We start from the raw sequence: 21,647 nt of genomic DNA, 5'->3' as shown, positions 1-21,647 counted from the left end.
GTCAGTTTCTGTGGAGATCAAGAAGGGACATAAACTGTCTGTTTTGTACAAAGGTCTAAAGCCAGACTGACCCATGTCACTTTTGTTTAGCCAGTCGTTGAGCTGAATGCAGACTGACTAGTCTATAAGTTTAGCCGGGAAAGGAATGTTAGAGCCTAGTTGATAGTCTGAGCTTGTCCTAGTTGATGAAGTACACCACAGGCCTTTAATGCTGGCAGCTGTCCTTCCACAAGAGGAGTTAATTTTAGTGGCTTTCAATGAGACCTATGCTTGCTAGCTGTTCTCTCTCTGCTGGGCAAGGGTCCAAGAGGGCAGAATGCTGACTGTAGATCTTTCAAGATTTTTTTCAATAGCCTCTTCTGAACTGGCTGAAATCAAATCTCCCAGATGGCTGTACATGGCGGGAAGGAACAAATCTTATTAGGCGGTGGGAGGGCTTGATGGGACTGTCTGTAGGTCTAGATGGAGACCTTTAATTTTGCTGGCAAAGTATGTGGCAAAATCATTGCTGATTAGTTGTGACACTCAGCTCTGGATTCACCATCAAGCGTCCTGTTACCTGTAACAGAGGTTCTTTGTGGACAACAAGGAAATGCAGCCACACATATGAAATTGTTATATTGAGCGAGGATTAGTAGGAGTCGGGTTTGAGCAGGAGCACCACCATGAGCTAAGGGACTTAATGAGTTCAGAGTTAAGGGAGAGCACTGCATCACTGCATGAGGATCAGTGTGCATGCCAATCATCAAATGTGGCTGCATTTTCCTGCTTTCTATGGAGAACCCCCATTATAGGTAAGCAACTATTTTTTTTCTTTTTAATATACTTACACAGAAACATGATGACAGATAAGGGCCAACTGGCCCATCCTCAGTAACCACTAACTCTTCCTTTTCCTAAGGGATTCCACGTGCCTATCCCACAGTCCTTGTCTCCACAATCTCCACCGGGAGGCCATTCCACTCATCCACCACCATTTCTGTTGAGCAGGGACTGTCTTTTCATGTTAATTTGTACAGCGCTGCGTAAGTCTAGTAGCGCTATAGAAATGTTTAATAGTAGTAGTAGTATTTCTGTGAAAGTGTATTTTCTTAAATTTCTCCTAAACCTATTTCCTCTCAACTTCATGCTATGCCCTCTCATTCCAGTGTTTTCCTTCATTTGAAAAGTGCTCACCTTGGGAAAAGCCTAGAATACCCATGGCTTACAGCCAAGCCTAAACCAGTACTAGAACAACAAATACTTGTGATCTGCTCATTGTATACCAGTTTGGCATCAGTTTATATGTCCCAGCATTGCCTTTGACTTGGAAGATCAGGTAAGTCAAGCAAGCTTTTGCAAGATTATGGAGTGTTTCAGAGCTTGACCTTTAACCCTGTTATGAAAGCTAATAAGTTCATTTTTGCTTACACAATGAGATGCCACATACCTCCAAATCCTCCCCTTCCAAGATCTCCAAGAAGCCATCATCTTCCTCCTCACTATTCAATGAAGAAGTCAAAGATGACTTGCGCAGACAGAGCGGACTGGCACTCTCCACTTCGATTTCCTTACCGTCCATTGCTGGGAACTAAGCAAAAGATTACCATTACTATATTTACATAAACTACATCACTGCTCATACATTTGATTATTTCAGACTCAGCTGGTAAACCTTACCCTGTTCCTGCAATGACAGAGTCAAGACTAGAGCTGTAAAACAGAAGCAAAAGTGGTCTTCCTAGGAAGAGCTTTAGGAAGGACAGAAATCTAACATACAGGTGGCTGTTGGAAACCATAAACCTGGATCTGGACATTAGTTTTGGACAAGTGCTACCCGCTAATTCAAGTGCTGGAAGCAATGTGGCAGATTAAACGTGTGACCTAATAAACGCACAAAATGATTTAGCTGCCATTGTTCATTCACAGAATATTAAACAGCCAAACTTAATATCAGCATGGGTAACACAAACTTAAATTTTGACCATTTTCAAAGAAAAATCCTCTTTCAAAGCTGCACACAATCAAAAAGAATCAATATGAGAATCAATCAAAATCAAGCATCATGGACATGGGGTCATTGTATAAAGCATTCTAAAGTTGAATGTATGCATGTACAAGAGCTAAGATAGCATATACCGTATTTTTGTGCATATAGGCCGCACCCTAGCATAAATGCAGATTTTCTGCCTAGGTGTAATTGTGCTCCAAATGCTCGAGTGCAGGTGTTAACATGCACAGTATGGATGGCCACAAATTGTAAGTTTTAAACGCAGATAGTAAGCAACAAATGTGCACATGTCTGAAAACTGATAATGAAAGCAAATATTTAGGCGCAGAACTGGCACCATGTGTGCCAATACATCCTTTTTTTTTTTTTGTTTCGATAATTTTTATTGTTAAACAACAGAATAAACATTACTTCCTTAATTCACAGTAGACATTTGACTATTTCTTCTTTGATACACAATTCTATACTTCTCTCACTTTACACCTTCTCTTTTGTCCATCAACTGTAAATCTATAATTGAACATTGACAAACTTTAATTTTTCATTTCCCCCCCCCCCACCCCTCCCCCTCCCCCCCCACCCCCCCATCCCCCTCCCCCCCCCCACCCCCCCATCAAGCGCCTATTACTAACTCACTTGGGTCATTGCTCTAATATGTGTCCAGAGTTCATCTTGCCTGTTATAAATTCCCAACCGTTTATCAGTTAATTTCTCCATCTCCTCAATTAGAGAAAGTTTTAGAGTCCAGTCTTGCTCTGTTGGTGCCGCTTGCTGTTTCCACAACCGAGCAATGACACTCTTTGCAGCTGTCAAGCACATCCTCTTCAAACGTCTTTGCCATTTGACTCCTCGTCTGTTCCCCAGGCCCAGCAGGCACCATTGAGGCTCACACAAAAAGTTTTTGCCTGTATGGGCAGTTATCTTTGCCGTTATAGATTGCCAATACCTTTGTAATTTCCCACAGGACCACCAGATATGCAAGAAAGTTCCCACATCTGTTGAACATCTCCAACAATACTGGGAGGCCCCTGGAAACATCATATGTAGTCTATATGGGGTAAAATACCATCTCGAGAGTACCTTGAAGGCATTTTCTTTCAATAACACGCATGTTGATGCTTTATTGACCTCCAAGATAATGGCCTTCCATTCATGAACTGTCAATTCCTTTTCCAAATCTCTTTCCCATTTAATCATATATAGACATTTTTCAAAACTCCCTCCCCTTATAAATTTATATAACCGGGATATAACTCCCTTCATTGTTCCCAGTGAGCCCCACATGTTTTCTAAGACTTCATAGTCCTCTGGATCGTTTCTCAACCATCCTTGTGTGTAAATGTAATGTTGAACCTGTAAGTAGAAGAATCTGTCCCTGTCCATAACCCCATAGTCTTCCTTGAGTTCTGTGAACAATCTCATTTTCCCATCTTCCAATAAATCTCGAAACCTCAATATGCCCCTCTCAGCCCACCTCTTTGCTACCGGATTTCCCAACCCCACTCTAAAAGTAGGTTCCCCTTGAATATACGCGTATGTAGATGTTTTTCTAGTTTTCCAGAAGCGTGTCCTAAGGGAACCCCATAGTGCCAACAAGTGCCCAACAAACGGATTGGTAGTAAGCCTGCCAATAATAGGATAAGCAGAAGATGCCCATATTACTGACTGCAGGCTGTGCTGCTGCACCATCTCCTGATCCATGTGTGCCACCACCGACCATTTCTCCTGACCCCACAGGGATATAAATTTCATTTGTGCTGCCCAGTAATACCATTCGAGGTTAGGAACCCCTCTCCCACCCAACTCTGTCGAACGCCAGAGCAGCTTCCTGCTAAGCCTGGGGGCCTTGCCTCCCCAAACAAACTTCACTATAGCCTGTTGTAGGGTTCTCAGTTCCCTCCCAGGGATTGCTACCGGTAATGTTTGAAACAAGAACAAAAGTCTGGGCAACACGTTCATCCTAATCGATGCTATCCTGCCCCACCATGACAACCACTTTCCCGTCCAACCCTCCATGTCTTTGCGTATTTGCCGGAATAACGGTATATAATTTAGCTGATATATCTGAGAAATCTGAGCTGGTATTTGGACTCCTAAATATTTAATTTTATCCCTCCTTAATTTAAAAGGAAAGTTTCGAGAGAGCTCCTCCATCCTAGGTTGTGCTATGGATACCCCAATCATGTCAGATTTATCATAGTTTATCTGAAAACCCGAGAGCCTACCAAACTCCTTCAGTTCTGCCATCAATATAGGAAGATGCAGCCCCGGGTTATTTACAAAAAATAAGATATCATCAGCAAATAATGCCAATTTGTGTTCAGAGCCACCTATCATTATTCCTGGAATGTCAACCGATTCAAGCACCCTCTGAGCTAAGGGCTCGATCGAGAGTGCGAACAGTAACGGTGACAGCGGACACCCCTGTCTGGTACCCCGTTCAATCTGGAAAACAGATGTATACCCCCCATTTACTTTGATTCTTGCCACTGGTTTCTCATATAGTCGTTGTATCCATCCTATCAAACCCTGGCCAAACCCTAGATGTTCTAGAACTTCCCATAAATAAGGCCAGTCCACCCTGTCAAACGCTTTATCTGCGTCCGTACTCAAAAGGGCCACTGGAATCCCCCTCTGTTGGGCTACCCACATCACATGTAAGGTGCGTCTAATATTATCCGCTACCTGCCGCCCCATGACAAACCCTGATTGATCAGTATGAATCAATGAAGGCAGGACCTTTCCTAACCGATCAGCAACTACTTTAGATAAAATCTTAATATCTAGATTTATTAGTGATATGGGGCGATAGGAGGCACATACCGCCGGGTCTCTACCTGGTTTCAAAAGCACGGAAATCCCCGCTTCATGCATACTCCCCGGCAATGATTGGCCAGCCAGGCATGCATTCCCAACCCTCAACAACATGGGCCCCACCTCCCCTACAAAAGTCTTATAAAACCGAGCAGAATACCCATCCAGGCCGGGCGCCTTCCCTCCCTGGAGACCCTTAATCACCCTTTGGATCTCTTCAAGGCGAAATGGGGCCTCTAACTGATTGCGTTCCAAACTTGATAACCTTGGGAGATGCAGCTTTCCTAAACCCCTCCTGATTTCTTCCCCCCCTGCCCCCCTCTCACTGCTGTATAACTTCTGATAAAATTTTCCAAACTGATCCCTGATTTCTCCATCTCTATAGTACATCTTATCGCCCGCCCCTTTTATTTTTGTTATTGTGTGGCTCCTTTGTCTCTGCCTCAAAAGATGAGCCAACATCCGTCCAGATTTGTTTCCAAATTCATAAAACTTCTGTTGGAGTCTTGTATGTAAAAACTCCACGTGTTCCACCTGCAGTTTCTCTAATTCTGCTCTACACTGTCTTAATTCTTTCAGGACTATCCCAGAGCCTCCCTCTTGGTGACAACATTCTAATTTCACTAATCTTGCCCGGAGGTCCAACTCCCTCTTCTCTCGTAGCCTCTTTTTCCGGGCTCCCCATTTGATGAAGTGACCCCTCACCACTGCCTTTAGGGCATCCCACAATATGCCATCCAAAACCTCGCCAGTGTCATTCACCAACATATAATTCTGAATGACCCGGCGAATGTCATCCCGCACCCCACTATCCCCAAGAATCAATTCGTTTAATCTCCAAAAGAGTTGGCGCCTTTCCTCAGTCAGACCTTTGAGCTCAAGCTCCACGGGGGCATGGTCAGAGGTGGAAATGGACCCAACATGTGAATCAACCACCTGATCCCACAACTGGCGGCTACACCATACCATATCGATTCTTGTGTAAGTATTCTGAGCATGAGAAAAGAAGGTATAGGACCGCTGGCCTGGGTGTCTCAGCCTCCATACATCCACTAAGTCTAAGTCAGAGACAAGTGATTTTAACTGTGTACAGTGTGCTGGGGACTTATCCATCAGCCCCTTTGAATGATCCATTAATGTCATGCTAGTATTAAAGTCCCCACCCAGGACCATCCCCCCTTTCTGGAACTGGGAGAGCTCCTTATGAATCCGAGTAAAAAATTCTCCTTGTCCTGAGTTGGGGGCGTATATATTTACTATGGTCACCTCCTTGCCATACAGCTGACCCCTAATCGCCAGGCACCTTCCCAAAGTATCCCTATATGTTTCTTCTATGACCAGTGGGATGTGTCTACGGATGTATATCACTAATCCTCCCACCTTGCCCCCTCTAGCATCACAGTGTGAGATACAGTCGCTGTACCCCCTATGTTTAAGTAGGTGTAAGTCCCTCTTCTGAATGTGTGTTTCCTGCAATAATATAATATCCCACTTAAGTTTCTGCAATTCTCTATGTATCAAATTTCTCTTCTGTGGAGAGTTCATACCATTAACATTCCATGACCCAATGTGAAGACCCTTGATCCCCTTCCCTCCCCCCCCTCTCCCCCCCTGCTGGGCTGAGCCATTAGCCGCCAGCCGCTAGTAATGAGGAAATCACTCCCCGCCGGAGCTCATCGCCCTCTTCCCCCCAACAACATTTCCCGGTCCCCTCCCCCCATATTTCACAGATTTTACTGAGTTCCCAGAACCCTTTCCAACAATAAGTAGATATCCTGTAACAACTCCAGAACAATCCCCCCAACTGCATAACATCTTTTTCTTAACAAAACCCCATGAAACCTTTGAGGTAACTGAAATCCTGAGTATCTCTCGTGTCCATTCAAGGTACTTTCTCCTCTGTTGATAGCTGTGAAGTATTCTCTCTTCGTGGGCGCACTTTATGCCAGGATGACTCTTTTTTTATCTTTGCTGTTACACTTGATCTCCCCTCCGCAGCTGCCGGAGGCAGATTTGTATATCCCAGCTCTGTAAGTACCTTCCAAGCCTCTCCCAGCGTAACCACTCGTCTGGTGATACCTTCCGCTGTAAACTGGAGGCCAAAAGGGAAGATCCATCTATATCTGAAATTAGACTGCTGGAGATATGTGGTTAAGTCTTTGAATTCTCTACGCCTCTGAAGAGTGCCCAGCGCTAAGTCTTGAAACACCAGAATTTTTTTATTGTCCCAGAGTAACTCCCCCTGGGATCTGGCTTTCTTCCAGATCTTGTCTTTGATAGTATAGTCTTTAAAGCATACAACAATGTCCCTGGGTTGCTGGTCTCTCCTGGGCCCCAGACTTCGATGTACCCGATCAAATCTTATTTCAGACTCCTCCATATTAGTCTGCCCCTCAGAATTTATATCCAATATTCTGGCACAAATTTCCCGAATCACCTGTGCACAGTCTTTATTCTGGTCCGTTTCCGGGACCCCTTTGAATCTCAAATTATTCCTTCTGGAGCGATTTTCCAGATCTTCCACCTCTAATTGCAATTTTGCTTTTTCAGCTTGCACGATCGTGAGAGCAGTACGCAGGCCCTCCATTTCTCCCTCCACGTGCTCCAGCCCTTCTTCCACCTGCTCCACCCGTCCTCCAATCTCTCTCACCTCTTTTTGGATATCTGTGACCGCCTCACGGATAGTTTTCCGAACCGCCGACATTTCAGCCTTTAAGGCTTTAAACCACCTCGCTACCTCTTGTTTAGTCAGCTCGGTATCACTTTCTAGTTGATCTGTTGGGTCCTCCGTTTCGGAGCCAGAATCCGCGGCGGCCATTTTGTTGTGAGCTTTCTGCTGGGAGCGGCTCGTGTTCGCCGCCTCGTTTTTCTGTGCCGCGGCGAACTTGAATTTTTCCAGCCGCTTTCGTGTCGCCATTACTTCTCTATATCTTTCACCTCAAAACCACCAATCTCGGGGGTTAGGGAACCAGGAAATAGCGCTTATTTCTTCACTGCCCCGACGGAGCTCTGGATTCAGGCTTCCATCTCCGACGGTGACGTCACTTCCTCCCCAATACATCCTTTTTTGTCTTGGCACACACACAAGAGTTAGGCTTACCACACAATCTAGGCACGTTCCTCCTCCCACTTTCGGCTTAATAGCATGATTTAGCTGTGCACAAAATTTGATAAACTTCACATTACACAGTCCCCTGCACATTTATATAAACAGGAACGTGTATTAGCTGTGACCCCTCTAGTAGAAATGTAAAGATAAGTATAAGCTGTGGCTTATATTTGCAAAAATATGGTACTTATATAGGGATTGTATGCAGGCGCTCCCATAGGCCTAGTTTGGGCAAAGAAGAAATCACCTCTCCTACCTGTTAAGTTTGCTTTCCTTTAGTCCTACCAGACTAGTTCTGAACCTGTGCGTTATCTCCTAACCAGTGGACTGGCACAGAAAAAGAAAATAGTGCTGTGCAATTCACCTCTTAAAAGCACCATGCTTTTCCTAACTTAATATAGCCCTGATTTTGTTAAAACAATAAGGAAAGATTCTGTACTATGTTGGCTTCTAAAGCCAAACTGTATGAAGGCAAATTTTATTTCCATATGTCCTCATACACTGAATGCTTGAATTTGCAGAACAGGAAAATGCTGCTTTACAAATGTGCCTGCTCCAGGATAACTAGCTCAGAAACCCCTATGAAGTGGCTTCCTCATCACCACAGATGCATTGACAATTACTTCCCCCCCCCCATGTCCTATTAAAATAAAGAGGCCGATTTGGCTTTGCAAGATAAAGGACATGATGCACATAAGTACAAAATAGCAGAAACTGAAGTGTTAGACTAAGGATTCTTAATTTCTTTTTGTTCCTGCACCCCTTTAACTGATCAATGAAACCCTCACACCCTCTTTGTAAACCATGTGTCCACTAGAAACACACAGCTACATATGTTGCTAATAGTGCTAGCTGCTAACATGTCACTGAAATTATAGTAGTACACAGTTCTAATAACTGCCTTCACCATCTAGAAAGTTTCAATAAATTGCCTCACGTTAAAACCCTTCCCCATACCTTGTTGGCCTGTTCCCTTAGAGGTGTTGGCACCACTGCTTAAGGATCCCTGTGTGTTAGACCAAAACTGTGGAGAAGACATGTCCACTGAAAAGATAAGACACTCCAGAAATTAAGAAATCTGTCAAGACTATCCTTCTAAGAACGGGGCACTTGCGAACAAAAGTTCTATGGTAACGATCCAGCATCTCAAAGATGCAAGGACAAGGTTTCTTTGGAGAACAGAAAGGTATAGAATAGATGTGTGTCCTATTATATAGTAAGTGTGACCAACTGGAATCTCTAGAGGAGTCATCTAGACTGTTTCAAACAATACCAAGTTGATACACAAGGAATTCTGCATTATGTCTTAAGGACTGTGAGCATTAGGAGCTTAAAATGACAACCAAAGATGTATATAAGTACATAAGCATCGCCATGCCAGGACAGACCAAGGGTCCATTGAGCCCAGCACCCTGTCTCCGACAGTGGCCAAAAGAACAATTTGTCCCACCCATCCCAGAAATAGTGGATTATTCCCACGTCCATTAAATAACATTCTATGGCCTTTTCCTCCAGGAAGCCATCCAAACCTTTTTTAAAGTCTGTTAAGTCAAACGCCTTAACCACTTCTTCCGGCAACTATGCACTGAGTTAAGAAACATTTCCCCAGATTAGTTTTAAATTTACTACACTGCAGCTTCATCGCATGCCCCCTTGTTCTAGTATTTTTGGAAAGCGTAAACAAGACGCTCCACATCGACCCATTCCATTCCACCCATTATCTTATAGACCTCTATCAAATCTCCCCTCAGCCGCCTCTTCAGCCTTTCCTCATAGGGAAGTCATTCCATCCCCTGTATCATCTTTGTCGCCCTTCTCTGCACCTTTTCTAATTCCACTATATCTTTTTTGAGGTGCGGCGACCAGAACTGAACACAATACTCGAGGTGTGGTTGCACCATGGAGTGATACAGCTAGAATCAACTACTCCTGCATAGCATGTCTGTAGGATAATGCTATTGTAGCTAATGCTGCACTTTGCAACCTGAAGCAGGACAGCAAGAGCCTCCTACCTCGGACTTCTGAAGGGGAACTTGCCATAAAGAGTGTGAATCCTGAAGGTAGCAATGACCAAATCAGAAAAACCTTTTTTGTTTCAACTGAGCCCTTTCAATGGCCAAACTTTAAGACCAAAGGGGCATGGATCATCTGAGCACTGGATCTTACTTTTGTAGGCCGTGTACCTGCGGAAGACGGAGAGGATCCCCATCCAGCAACTGAATCTAGTATGTATACCATGGCCTCCAATCTGGTGTTTTGACCCCAGTGCAATACGATTTTTTTGACAAAAGGCCTACCATGTGCCAAGAAGGGAAGACATACAGTAGATATGTCTCCAGCCAGGGCTGCAGTAGGGAAACTGATCCCCATTGAGCCCGTTCTTTCTGATGGCTGAAGAACTTGGGCATTTTGACATTCCTTTTCATCGCCATCAAGTACAGAATCCCGATTAGTCCACTATCACCTGAAAACCCTGGCTGGAAAGTTCCCATTCTCTTGGGTCCAAGGAGTGCCTGCTGAGAAAGTTCACCTCCACACTCAAGGACCCAGCGATGTGAACTGCTGAGAAGCAAAAACATTTTTCTTTGCCCAACTCATGAGGGAATCCGTCTCTGCCGCCAGTGGATGGCTGCAGGTCCCACCTTGCTTATTGATATAAGCTACTGCTGTCGTATTGTCAGACAAAAAGCTCAGACCAGGGCCCCTGCCAAAAAGGGAGTGAGTCACGTAAGGCATTCTGCATTGCCCTGAGCTCCAAACAATTTAATCGACCACTGAAACTCCTGTTCCATCCAGGTGCCTTGTGCCAGATGTAATGAGCTCCCAAATCCAACTTACTGGCGTCCATTGCTACCAACTCCCATTGTGATACTTGAAAAGGAGCTCTGATGGTTAAATTCCTGGGCGACAACCACCACTGAATACTATCTGGTAACCAGCGTCCAAGGAAGTTGAAGGTCATACTTCTGAAACACTGGAGTCTAGCAGCTGAGCAGAGACTCCTGTATTGGCTGCATGAGCTCTTGCCCATGGCACCACTTCCATTGCCACTGTCACTGACCTCAGAATCTGGACGTAGTCCCAGATCCTGCCTGGATTAAGAAGAAAACAAATCCTGTGAACCAGCTTCGATCCCCTGTGTTCCATGAGGAAGATCCTCTCCCTTACTGTGTCGAATAGAATGCACATATACTCCAGCATTAGCAATGGAGTTAGTCTGCCCTTCTTGGCATTGATCGATTGATCACCCAACCCAATGACTGCAGAAGAGAGACAACTGTCGCCACCACCGTGTCCAACTAGGATGATGCATGAATGAGCCAGTCTACATATGGGTGAACCCTGGATTCCCTGGAGCAAAAGGCCACCACCACAACCTTGGTAAACATTCCTGGAGATGAGACGAGACCAAAGGGCAAAGCCTGAACTGGAAGCGACAACTCTAGCGCCAAAAAATGCAGCAGCCATAAAAGTATATGCAAGTATGCCTTCTTGAGATCAAGGGCAGTGAGAAATTCTCCCACTTGAATTAGCATTTCCATGTGAAAGCGGGACACTCGGAGATAGCAGTTTAAACCTTGAGATCTAAGACCAGAGAAAAGGTGCCTTCCTTCTTTAGGACAATGAAGTAGACGGAGTATCTACCTTGTCCCTGTTCAACCTGGGGAACTGAAACAATGGCCCAGAGTGCCAGCAAGAATCTACAGTGGCCTGAATCTCAAATGCCTTGGTTCCCTTTGACAAGGAGACCAAGAAGAAAGGAGCGACCAGGCAGAACGCCAACTTGTAACCTTCTGTAAGAATATCCAGAACCCACTAGTCCAACGTCATTTTGGCCCACACATTCTGGAACTCAAGACATTCTCGCATCATTGTGAAGCTCAGGAGGCATTGGGTGCTCTAGCTGTTTAAGAGGACGACTTCCTGTCCACAAGAAAGACAGGTGTGACTTTTGACCATACTGCTGACGACCAGGCCGGTACCATCTGCAGTCTCAAAATTGAGATCATGCACCCCCTGATGGATGACCAGAGTGGTTTCAATTTAAAATGCACTGGCATGTTCAGCCAAAAATGAAACAAGGCCGAATTTGAATTTCGGCCCGTTTCACTATTGAAACCAAAATTTGGTCTGCCTCTAGAGTGGGGAGAGAAGGGCTGGGAGAGGTTAGAAGAGGATGGGTGTAGGGGTGGTTGGGTAGCCAAGGGGACAATTTTCTATTAGATTACATTGTACTGTCAGCAAAATTCTGTCCCAAATCTTACAACTGTAATGGTGCCACGGATGGCTCTCAGAAGAGACAATAAGACTCTGGTCTTGTTTGTTGACAAAATTTCATGAAACAATACCCCAACAATGAGAAGTAAGAACCGCAGTACAATCAGCACTTGGTACGCTCAGGTAGTGACTGCAATTAGCTCCCCTAAAAAACTAGGATATTAGTCACCAAGTAACAGCACACTTAAAACATATGATGAAATAAACATGGTCAACATCTCACTAGACAAAAAAATACCGAGCAGGGCGAAATAATTCTATTAGCTGCCAAACCTCTGTTGCAGAAAGATCAGCCATGATTACCTCAAAGTTAAGCAGGGAGCTCTGTGTAAGTTAAGCAGGGACTCAGCTTCAGAGCTGGCAGCACTGTATGGACCAAGTCTGCCTCGGTACCTCTGCATTCACAATAAATGCAGCAGTGCAACACTCAGAGGCAGACATGGCACTATCGTGCCTGTTAACAACATGCCTCAGCTTCAGATCAAGCAACACTGAATTTCAACATCTGAGATGTTAACTCCTTGGTTAACTAGGTACCTCAGATGCTGGTACGAGTCTTGCTATGAAAATCAGCACCTGAGCTGGCATCTCTATACCTGCCTATTTCTCTGCCTCAGCTGTTCAGAGCCAATCTAAAGTCAGTGCCCAAGTCGGCATATCCATGATTGGGATTTCCAACACAGAAGCAACTTCTTTTTCAGTAAAGAAACCCCAAGAAAACCCCACAAGGGGAAAGGGGGAGTAAGAGGAAAGGGACAGACTAAGTATTCTAACATTTCTCTTTTTTTGCAGCTTATTTTCTTATGCTGAGAAGCTTAGCTCTACTTTTAACCAGTGACCACTAGTTCAGGATGTCATCTGATCTGATCAGCCCTGGTGTACCGTCACCATCTGCTGGAAACAAATACTGAATATCTGAACCTACATGGTGCCCTTAAGGGTCAATATCGGAGAACTAATTTTCTCTCTGTTGACATTCACTGGTAAATGGACAACCCACAGTTTCTAGATGGTCTAGTGAGGGCACTAAGAAAGCTGTAAATTAAATAAGTAAATGTGTAAGAGTGCATGTGCACATTTTCACTTTCTCTGGAGCAGGATTAAGTATCTGTACAACTGGTGATAGTTCTGGAAGCTTGTTTTCTAAAAAGGACATAAGCACCTATGTTGCTTTTACTTGATATACCACCTTTCTGTGGTTTTTGCAACTACATTCAAAGCGGTTTACACAGTATATACAGGCACTTATTTGTACCTGGGGCAATGGAGAGTTAAGTAACTTGCCCAGAAAATTGATCCTAAAGGGGAAGGGAATGAGATTTGATATACCACCTTTCTGTGTTTTTTTGCAACTACATTCAAAGCAGTTTACAAAGTATATACAGGTACTTATTTGTACCTGAGGCAATGGAGAGTTAAGTAACTTGCCCAGAAAATTGATCCTAAAGGGGAAGGGAATGAGATTTGATATACCACCTTTCTGTGTTTTTTTGCAACTACATTCAAAGCAGTTTACAAAGTATATACAGGTACTTATTTGTACCTGAGGCAATGGAAAGTTAAGCAACTTGCCCCGAATCACAAGGAGCTGCAGTGGGAATCAAACCCAGTTCTTCAGGATCAAAAGTCTGCTGCACTAACCACTAGGCTATTTAATGCAGTGACACACACATGCTATGTAGTAAAATATACAGTCACTGCAAGAATTACACAAAGATTGAAAATTCTGCACATTTCCAATTTTCTTGTGAAGAATTCCCCCATTATAAGGGCTGGCATCTCCCCCTCAAGCAAAGTTACTTACCTGTAGCAGGTATTCTCCGAGGACAGCAGGCTGATTGTTCTCACATGTGGGTCGACGACCACGGCGGCCCAGCAATCGGAAATTTTGCAAGCAAAATAAACAAAAGGTTTTGCCAGAGAGTTCTGGCACACGAATTGCGCATGACTTCTTGCCTGTCACACGAGCGTGTACCTCAGTTTAATGAAAAAGCATAAAAATAAGCAAACAAACAAACAACTCCAAAGGGGATGTGGGCGGGTCTATGAGAACAGCCAGCCTGCTGTCCTCGGAGAATACCTGCTACAGGTATGTATCTTCGCTTTCTCCAAGGACAAGCAGGCTGCTTGTTCTCACATGTGGGGTATCTCTAGCAACCAGGCTCACTCAAAATAATGAACATTGGTCAACTGGGCCTCGCAACGGCAAGGGCATAACAGAGATTGACCTGAAACCATAAAAAACTGAGTGCGCAGCCTGGGACAGAATAAAAAACGGTCTACGGGGGTGGAGTTGGATTCTAAACCCCAAACAGATTCTGCAGCACCGCCTGCCCAAACCGACTGTTGCGTTGGGTATCCTGCTGAAGGTAGTAGTGAGATGTGAATGTGTGGACTGATGACCACGTTGCAGCCTTGCAAATCTCTTCAATGGAGGCTAAGTGAGCCACTAACGTAGCCATGGCTCTAAAATTATGAGCTGTGACATGGCCCTCTAGAGTCAACCCAGCCTGGGCATAAGTGAAGGAAATGCAATCCGCTAGCGAATTGGAGATTGTGCGTTTTCAGATGGTGACTCCCTTCCTGTTGGGATTGAAAGAAAAACAACTGGGCGGACTGTCTGAAGGGCTTTGTCCACTCCATGTAAAAGGCCAATGCTCTCTTGCAATCCAGGGTATGCAAACTGCTTTTGTCAGGGCGGGTATGAGGACGGGGAAAGAACATTGGCAAGACAATTGACTGATTCACATGGAACTCCGACACCAGCTTTGGCAGAAACTTAGGGTGAGTGCAGAGGACTACTCTGCTTTGATGAAATTTGATATAAGGTGCGTGCACTACTAAGAACTGAAGCTCATTGACTATACGAGCTGAAGTAACAGCCACCAAGTAATGACCTTCCAGGTCAAGTACTTCAGATGGCAGGAATTCAGTGGCTCAAAAGGAGCATTCATCAGCTTGGTGAGAACGACGTTGAGATCCCATGACACCGCAGGAGGTTTGACAGGGGGCTTTGACAAAAGCAAACCTCTCATGAAGCGAACTAAAGGCTGTCCATAGATAGGCACTAATCGCACTAAGTTGAACCCTTATGGAGTTGGTCTTGAGACCAGACTCTGATAAGTGTAGAAGGTATTCAAGCAGGGTCTGTGTAGATCAAGAAAGAGGATCTAGGGCCTTGCTGTCACACCAGACGGCAAACATCCCCCATTTGAAAGAGTAACACCTTTTTGTGGAATCTTTCCTGGAAGCAAGACAGACTCGGGAGACACCCTCTGAAAGACCCAAGGAGGCAAATTCTAAGCTCTCAACATCCAGGTAATAAGAGCCAGAGACTGGAGGTTGGGATGTAGAAGCGACCCCTCGTTCTGGGTAATGAGGCTTGGAAAACAATCCAACCAAGCCCCTCCGAAGGGACACCACCTTGTAAGTGGTGGAGGGGCTTCCGTGTTTCAATGACTCAGAGGGCTATGCTGTAGGGTTACCCATATCAGACAGGCCTCTGAGGAGAAACCAGACAAAGAGTGTCCCAACCTGGAGGATCCAAGATGGAGTTGAGGGAGGATGTACGCTAGTTGAGTTCCCGTTTTATACCAGAATGCCTGAAGAAGAGGGCGCGCTCCCCAGAGAATGGGGAAGAGAAAAGGCAAAGCCATGGTGCTGTCCTCCTCAAACACAGCTGAGGTTCCCACCACTTCTCAGTCTATTTTGGAGAGATTCGGGGTCATAACGTCGGGGATATCGGTTCTTGCTTCGGGGAACAGCAAGGCTTTATTGCCGAATTTCAGTGGAGGGAGTGACTTTGAGTCCCCCTGTTGGAACGACCCCTCCAAGACCCGGAAATAGTAATGCTTCGCTATGGAGGTCAATAATGGAAACGCCTGAAGTGGGTTAGGATTTTCACGTGACCCGAGGAGGTCCTGGCGCAGCATCGACTCGGATAATAAACCAACTGGGGTATTGGGGAGAGTGAGCTCTTCCCCCCAAAGATATCTGGAGCGGTTTCTGTGGAGAAATTGGATTTGGTGAAGCCAATAATGTCATAATGGATGTACTATAGGAACTGCAGCAGAATGTGAATAACTCTCTTCCTCAGATGTTTAAAATTTTTCATTATGTGAGTTAAAGATTTTATATTAATACCTATCTAACAAAGTGAAAGTCCAAGATATAAAAATAGAGACATTGATTACGGAAATGACTTCTCTATGAAAATCAGACAATTTGGTAATGAAGAATAGTTATCTTTCTTGTAAAAATTGGAATTTCTGGAGAACCAATTAAGGGAAAAAAAATTTGAGAATGATAAATTTACCTATAATAGCCTATATATCAGCTACTGAATTCTTGAAGAAATATCTCTCTGATACTTTGCTAATACCTTCTGATAGCCACCTTTTGGTGACTAAAATTTATTTCCTTTAAAATCTTTTTTATCAGAGAAAAGAGATGTAAGTTTAACCGACATTTTGGAAAATTCAGAAGTTATAGATAGAGTTATATTATCAGTGACTTTCGTCTTTGATTTAGATGGAACAATGTTTTGAAATTGTATTTCCGATACATGGTTGATAGTTTTTTGGGTTCAAAGATGCATATATTTCCTGACACATCAAGGGAATCGCAGACTGGGAGGTGTGAGGTCTTGGCTTTTAAGCCAGGAATCCTTGCCCTAGGTGGGACCTTCCTAGCGCGATTCCCTTGTAAGTGTTTTATTTCCTTATTACTTATTTGTTTGAACCTAAGAAATTATAAGAGTTTGTGGAAACAGATGAAGAATGCTCTGCAGCAACTTCCTTCAGTTACCACTGTACCGGCTGCAATAACCGATTAACCTTCCTCCCTCAGAAAATGTGAAGTGTAAGATTAACCATTTTGAGTTTTTCTTATTTTCTTTAAGATTGTTTTCCTGATCTTGGATCTTCCAATTGTGGACAATTATGTAAATATATATTGTTGAGAGAAAATGTTTTCCTTTTTATATTAATTTCTGTATTTCCTTACATTTATGTGATAAATGTGAATGTAATTAAGTAAAATGATAAATAAAATAAATAAAAAAGGAAAACAATCCAATCTCCACAGTTCCTCGGAGGACAACTCCAGAAGAAGAGGGAACCAATCTGAAGCGGCCAGAAGGGTGCAACCAGGATCATGGTTCCGCGGTCTTGCTTGAGTTTCAGCAAAGTCTTCCCCACCAGAGGTATGGGAGGATACGAATACAGCAGGCCTGTTCCCCAATGCAGGAGAAAGGCATCTGACACTAGTCTGTCGTGGGCCTGAAGCCTGGAACAGAACTGAGGGACTTTGTGAAAAGACAAAGCCTATGCTCTAGGCTCCTCCTCGGTCTCCAACTTAAAAATGGGATGGCCACTGCCATCTCTCACAAAACTGGTGAGAGTGCCTCTGGTAGAGATTTCAGTCTCTTGAGGAAGAAAGGGATCAGATGGAATTCCATACGATTCGTCCTCTGAGAAATAATGTGGCTCCTCATCTGATTCCCTCCAGCTGTCCCAGACTCCACCATACTCGGGAACAAGTTAACGACTCTATGCCGATCTTGCTCTGGTGGAACGATGTCCACGCTCTGAGGAGCGGCCCTACTCTCAGACTCGAAGACAGTACTGCCTGCCTGAACATCGACTTCAACACTCAACAAGGCACTGGCATCAAAGATCTGGGCAAAGGCATCAATGGAGCCTTGGATAGGACCTGGGGCTGGTCCGGCAATGGTGGTGACCGGGCTGCTCGGCACCACTGAGGGGAAATGCTCCTCTTGGCACTTCTTGGGTGTCAGATGCACTGATGTCCCAGCACTGTGCATCAAGGAAGAACCTGGTTGCAGGACCTGAGGACTGAACCCATCCTGTCATTGCCAGGAAGATCGATGCTTATTATATTTTCAGGCTTCTGATGCAGAGCCTTGATCCCCTGGTGCCAATGAGGACACTGCCTAATCCGTAAGGGTCCTCGGTGTCTGCGTCGGGTCTGATGCTAACTGGTCCTACAGTCTGCTACCAGCGCCCGGTGTCGAAGCAGGTGGAGACCCACTTGATGCAGGTGCACTCCCAATAGATGCCAAAGTTGGAGCAGCCATGGAGGTTGATGCCGCCGGCGCCAAAGAGCCAAAGCCTTGTTCCATTTGAGCAAGTCACACCCACCAAATCCTCACCTACATGTACAAACAGACCACAGAGGGGACAATATCTCAAATCCAAAAAAGAAATAACTACGTGAGGGAGAGAATACAAAATGTGTTCTCTCAGCTCCATGGAAATACAAACACTAGACGGCCCACGCTTATGCACCGGGCAGGAAGGCACCAGTGGACACACGGTGAGACACTGCTAAAACTTTATACTCTACTAGATAATTAGCGTCCGCATCGGGCTCCGTCAGATTACGTCACCCAGATGTAAGAATATGAAGACCTGCTTGTCCTCAGAGACGTTGTATTATACCAATACTTGAGAAAATGATTCAGTGCCTTTTTGGATGATTTTTGTCTTCATATTTACATGTCTTTCAGAAAGACTTCTATCGACTTATAGTTTATTTATTTATTACATTTATAGCCCACTCTTTCCCACATACAGCAGGTCCAGTGCGGCTTACATAGTAAAAGAAAGCATCTTACATGGTAAAGAATACAGTAAAAACAAGGAAATGTAGGAACAGTATTACAAATTGTGATGATCATAACTACTTACATTATGAAAGGCATTACAAAGGACATGTGAAAAGAACGTAATGAACTAGAATAGGGAAGGTAGACAAGGATATGACAGGTGAAAGGGAAGGAGAATGGGAGGGAAATGGTAAAGGATGGAGGGAAGAAGATGAGGGATTGAGTATAACATTGGGGTCACAGTAAGCGTCGACGTCTTAGCAGGAGTATCGTAGGTGATCTGGTGGAATTAAGCTGGTCCATTAGGGTAAACGCTTGAAAAAATGGGACTTTAACATTTTCCTGAAAGGTAAATAGTTATTAATAGCTCAGAGGGGTCTTGGGAGAGCATTCCAAAGTTGACTACCCAGAAAGGAGAAACTGGATGCATAGTATGTTTTGTACTTGACACCTTTGCAGTTTGGGAGGTGTAGATTGAGGTATGTTCGCGATGACATTGTTCTATTTCTAATTGGGAGGTCAATCAGGTTGTTCATATAACTGGGGGATTCTCCTTATATGATCTTATGGATAATTGTATAGACCTTGAAGTATATTCTCTCTTTGATGGGGAGCCAGTGAAGCCTCTCTCGAAGGGGTGAGATGCTTTCAAATCTTTCCAAATATAAGTCTGGCTGCCGTGTTCTGGGCAGTCTGGAGACTTTTCAGGACTTGGGATTTACATCCAAGGAAAACACTGTTGCAATAATCAACCTGAGTGATGACTGTGGATTGAACCAGGTTCTGGAAAGTGTTCAATGGAAGATAGGATTTCACTCGCTTCAGGATCCACATCATATTAAACATTTTCTTTGTGATCAGCTTAGCGTGGTTATCGAAGGATAGATGACTATCTATTGTAACTCCAAGGAACTACTGGAGATGGGGATGATTACATCTGGGGTACTGAGACGAGAGGACTAGGCATTGAGTTTTTTTCTTTATTTAATTTCATCTTAAAGGCATTGGCCCATGAGATCAAGGTGGACATATCAGTAGTGATTTTATCAGATTTCGGATAAATTTGATTTAAAGGGAATAAAAATGGTGACGTCATCAGCATATATAAAGGGATTAAGGCCATGTTTGGCTAATAATCTGGCCAAGGGGATCATCATGATATTGAAAAGTATTGGGGAGAGAGGAGATCCCTGTGGTACTCCGCATTCAGACGACCATGGGGATGATATATTTGTGGTTCCTTTAACTTGATAAGACCTGGTTGTGATGAAGTCTCTTAACCAATTGATAATAATATTACCTCCAATTCCAAGTTTGTTCAAAAGTTTAGCAAGAATGTTATGATCTACCATGTCAAAAGCGCTTGACAAATCAAATTGCAAAAGGAGGATTTTGTTTCCAGTTGTGATTTCCTGTTTCAATTTAGTTATTAGAGTAAGGAGGATCGTTTCTGTGCTGTGGGCAGATCGGAAGCCTGATTGTGACTCGTGAAGGATAAAAAATTTCTGAATATATTCATTTAGTTGTGAGGTCACTCTATTCTCCATTAGTTTAGTGATTAGAGGAATGGAGGCAATTGGACGGTAGTTGGTAACGTCGTTTGAAGATTTCTTTGGATTTCTTGGTATAGGTGTTAATAAAATATTACCATGATAGTTGATTATCAGCCTTATTTTCAAAAGAGAAAGATGCCAATATTTCGACCCAAATCGGGAGATGGGCGTCTTTCTCCCATGGGCGCCCAAATCGGTATAACTGAAAGCAGATTTTGGGCACCGGGCATGTCAGAGGCGTGGTGAAGGCGGGACAGGGGCGTGTTTATCGGCCGAGCAGAGATGGGCACCCTCGGCCGATAATTGGAAAAAAGAAAAACGTTTTTAGCGAAAAGTTGGGTCACTTTTTCTAGACCCTTTTTTCTCACGAACAAGCCCCCCAAAAGTGCCCCAACTGCCCAGATGACCACCGGAGGGAATCGGGGATGACCTCCCCTGACTCCCCCAGTGGTCACTAACCCCCTTCCCACCAAAAAAAAAAAAAAAAAAGTCAAAACTTTTTTTTTCCAGCCTGTATGCCAGCCTCAAATGTCATACCCAGCTCCATCACAGCAGTATGCAGGTCCCTGGAGCAGTTGTTAGTGGGTGCAGTGGACTTCACCCAGGTGGACCCAGGCCCATCCCCCCCTACCTGTTACACTTGTGGTGGTAAATGGGAGCCCTCCAAACCCACTGTACCCACATCTAGGTGCCCCCCCTTCAGCTATAAGGGCTATGGTAATGGTGTAGAGTTGTGGGCAGTGGGCTTTGGGGGGAATTGAGGGGCTCAGCACCCAAAGGAAGGGAGCTATGGACTTGGGAGGTATTTTACTTTTTATTTTTAATTGTTACAAGTGCCCCCTAGGGTGCCCGGTTGGTGTCCTGGCATGTGAGGGGGACCAGTGCACTATGAATCCTGGCCCCTCCCACGACCCAATGCCTTGGATTTGTTCGTTTTTGAGCTGGGCACCTTCGGTTTCCATTATCGCTGAAAAACGAAACCGCCCAGCTCAAATCCGCACACATCCGATGCATTTGCCCGGCACAAACCGTATTATCGAAAAAAAAAAAGATGGGAGCCCATTTTTTTCAAAAATACGGTCTGTCCCGCCCCTTCACGTACCCGTTCTCGGACATAGACGCCCATGGAGATAGGTGTTCGCGTTCGATTATGCCCCTCTATTTGGCCTTCATTTCCTCTGTGGTTTTTGATTTCATATAGGAGGAGCACTTTTACTTTAAAAATTTACCCCTGTGATATTTATACTGCTCAAGGAGAACATCCGAAGCGCTCAT

General features: G+C 44.4%; 1 protein-coding gene across 1 annotated transcript in view; it reads right to left on the bottom strand.

Annotated features, from left to right (window-relative positions):
- The window catches only part of CDC25A (cell division cycle 25A), a 161,997-nt gene that overhangs the window by 95,346 nt on the left and 45,004 nt on the right, over positions 1-21,647 (bottom strand). The window contains exon 8 of the mRNA XM_030196572.1: positions 1,430-1,570. Coding sequence (XP_030052432.1) covers positions 1,430-1,570 — 141 coding nt within the window. The remainder of the gene's footprint in view (positions 1-1,429; positions 1,571-21,647) is intronic.

Source organism: Microcaecilia unicolor, chromosome 1 (assembly GCF_901765095.1).
Source record: "Microcaecilia unicolor chromosome 1, aMicUni1.1, whole genome shotgun sequence".
NCBI lineage: Eukaryota > Metazoa > Chordata > Amphibia > Gymnophiona > Siphonopidae > Microcaecilia > Microcaecilia unicolor.
This window is presented reverse-complemented; position numbering and strand designations above follow the sequence as displayed.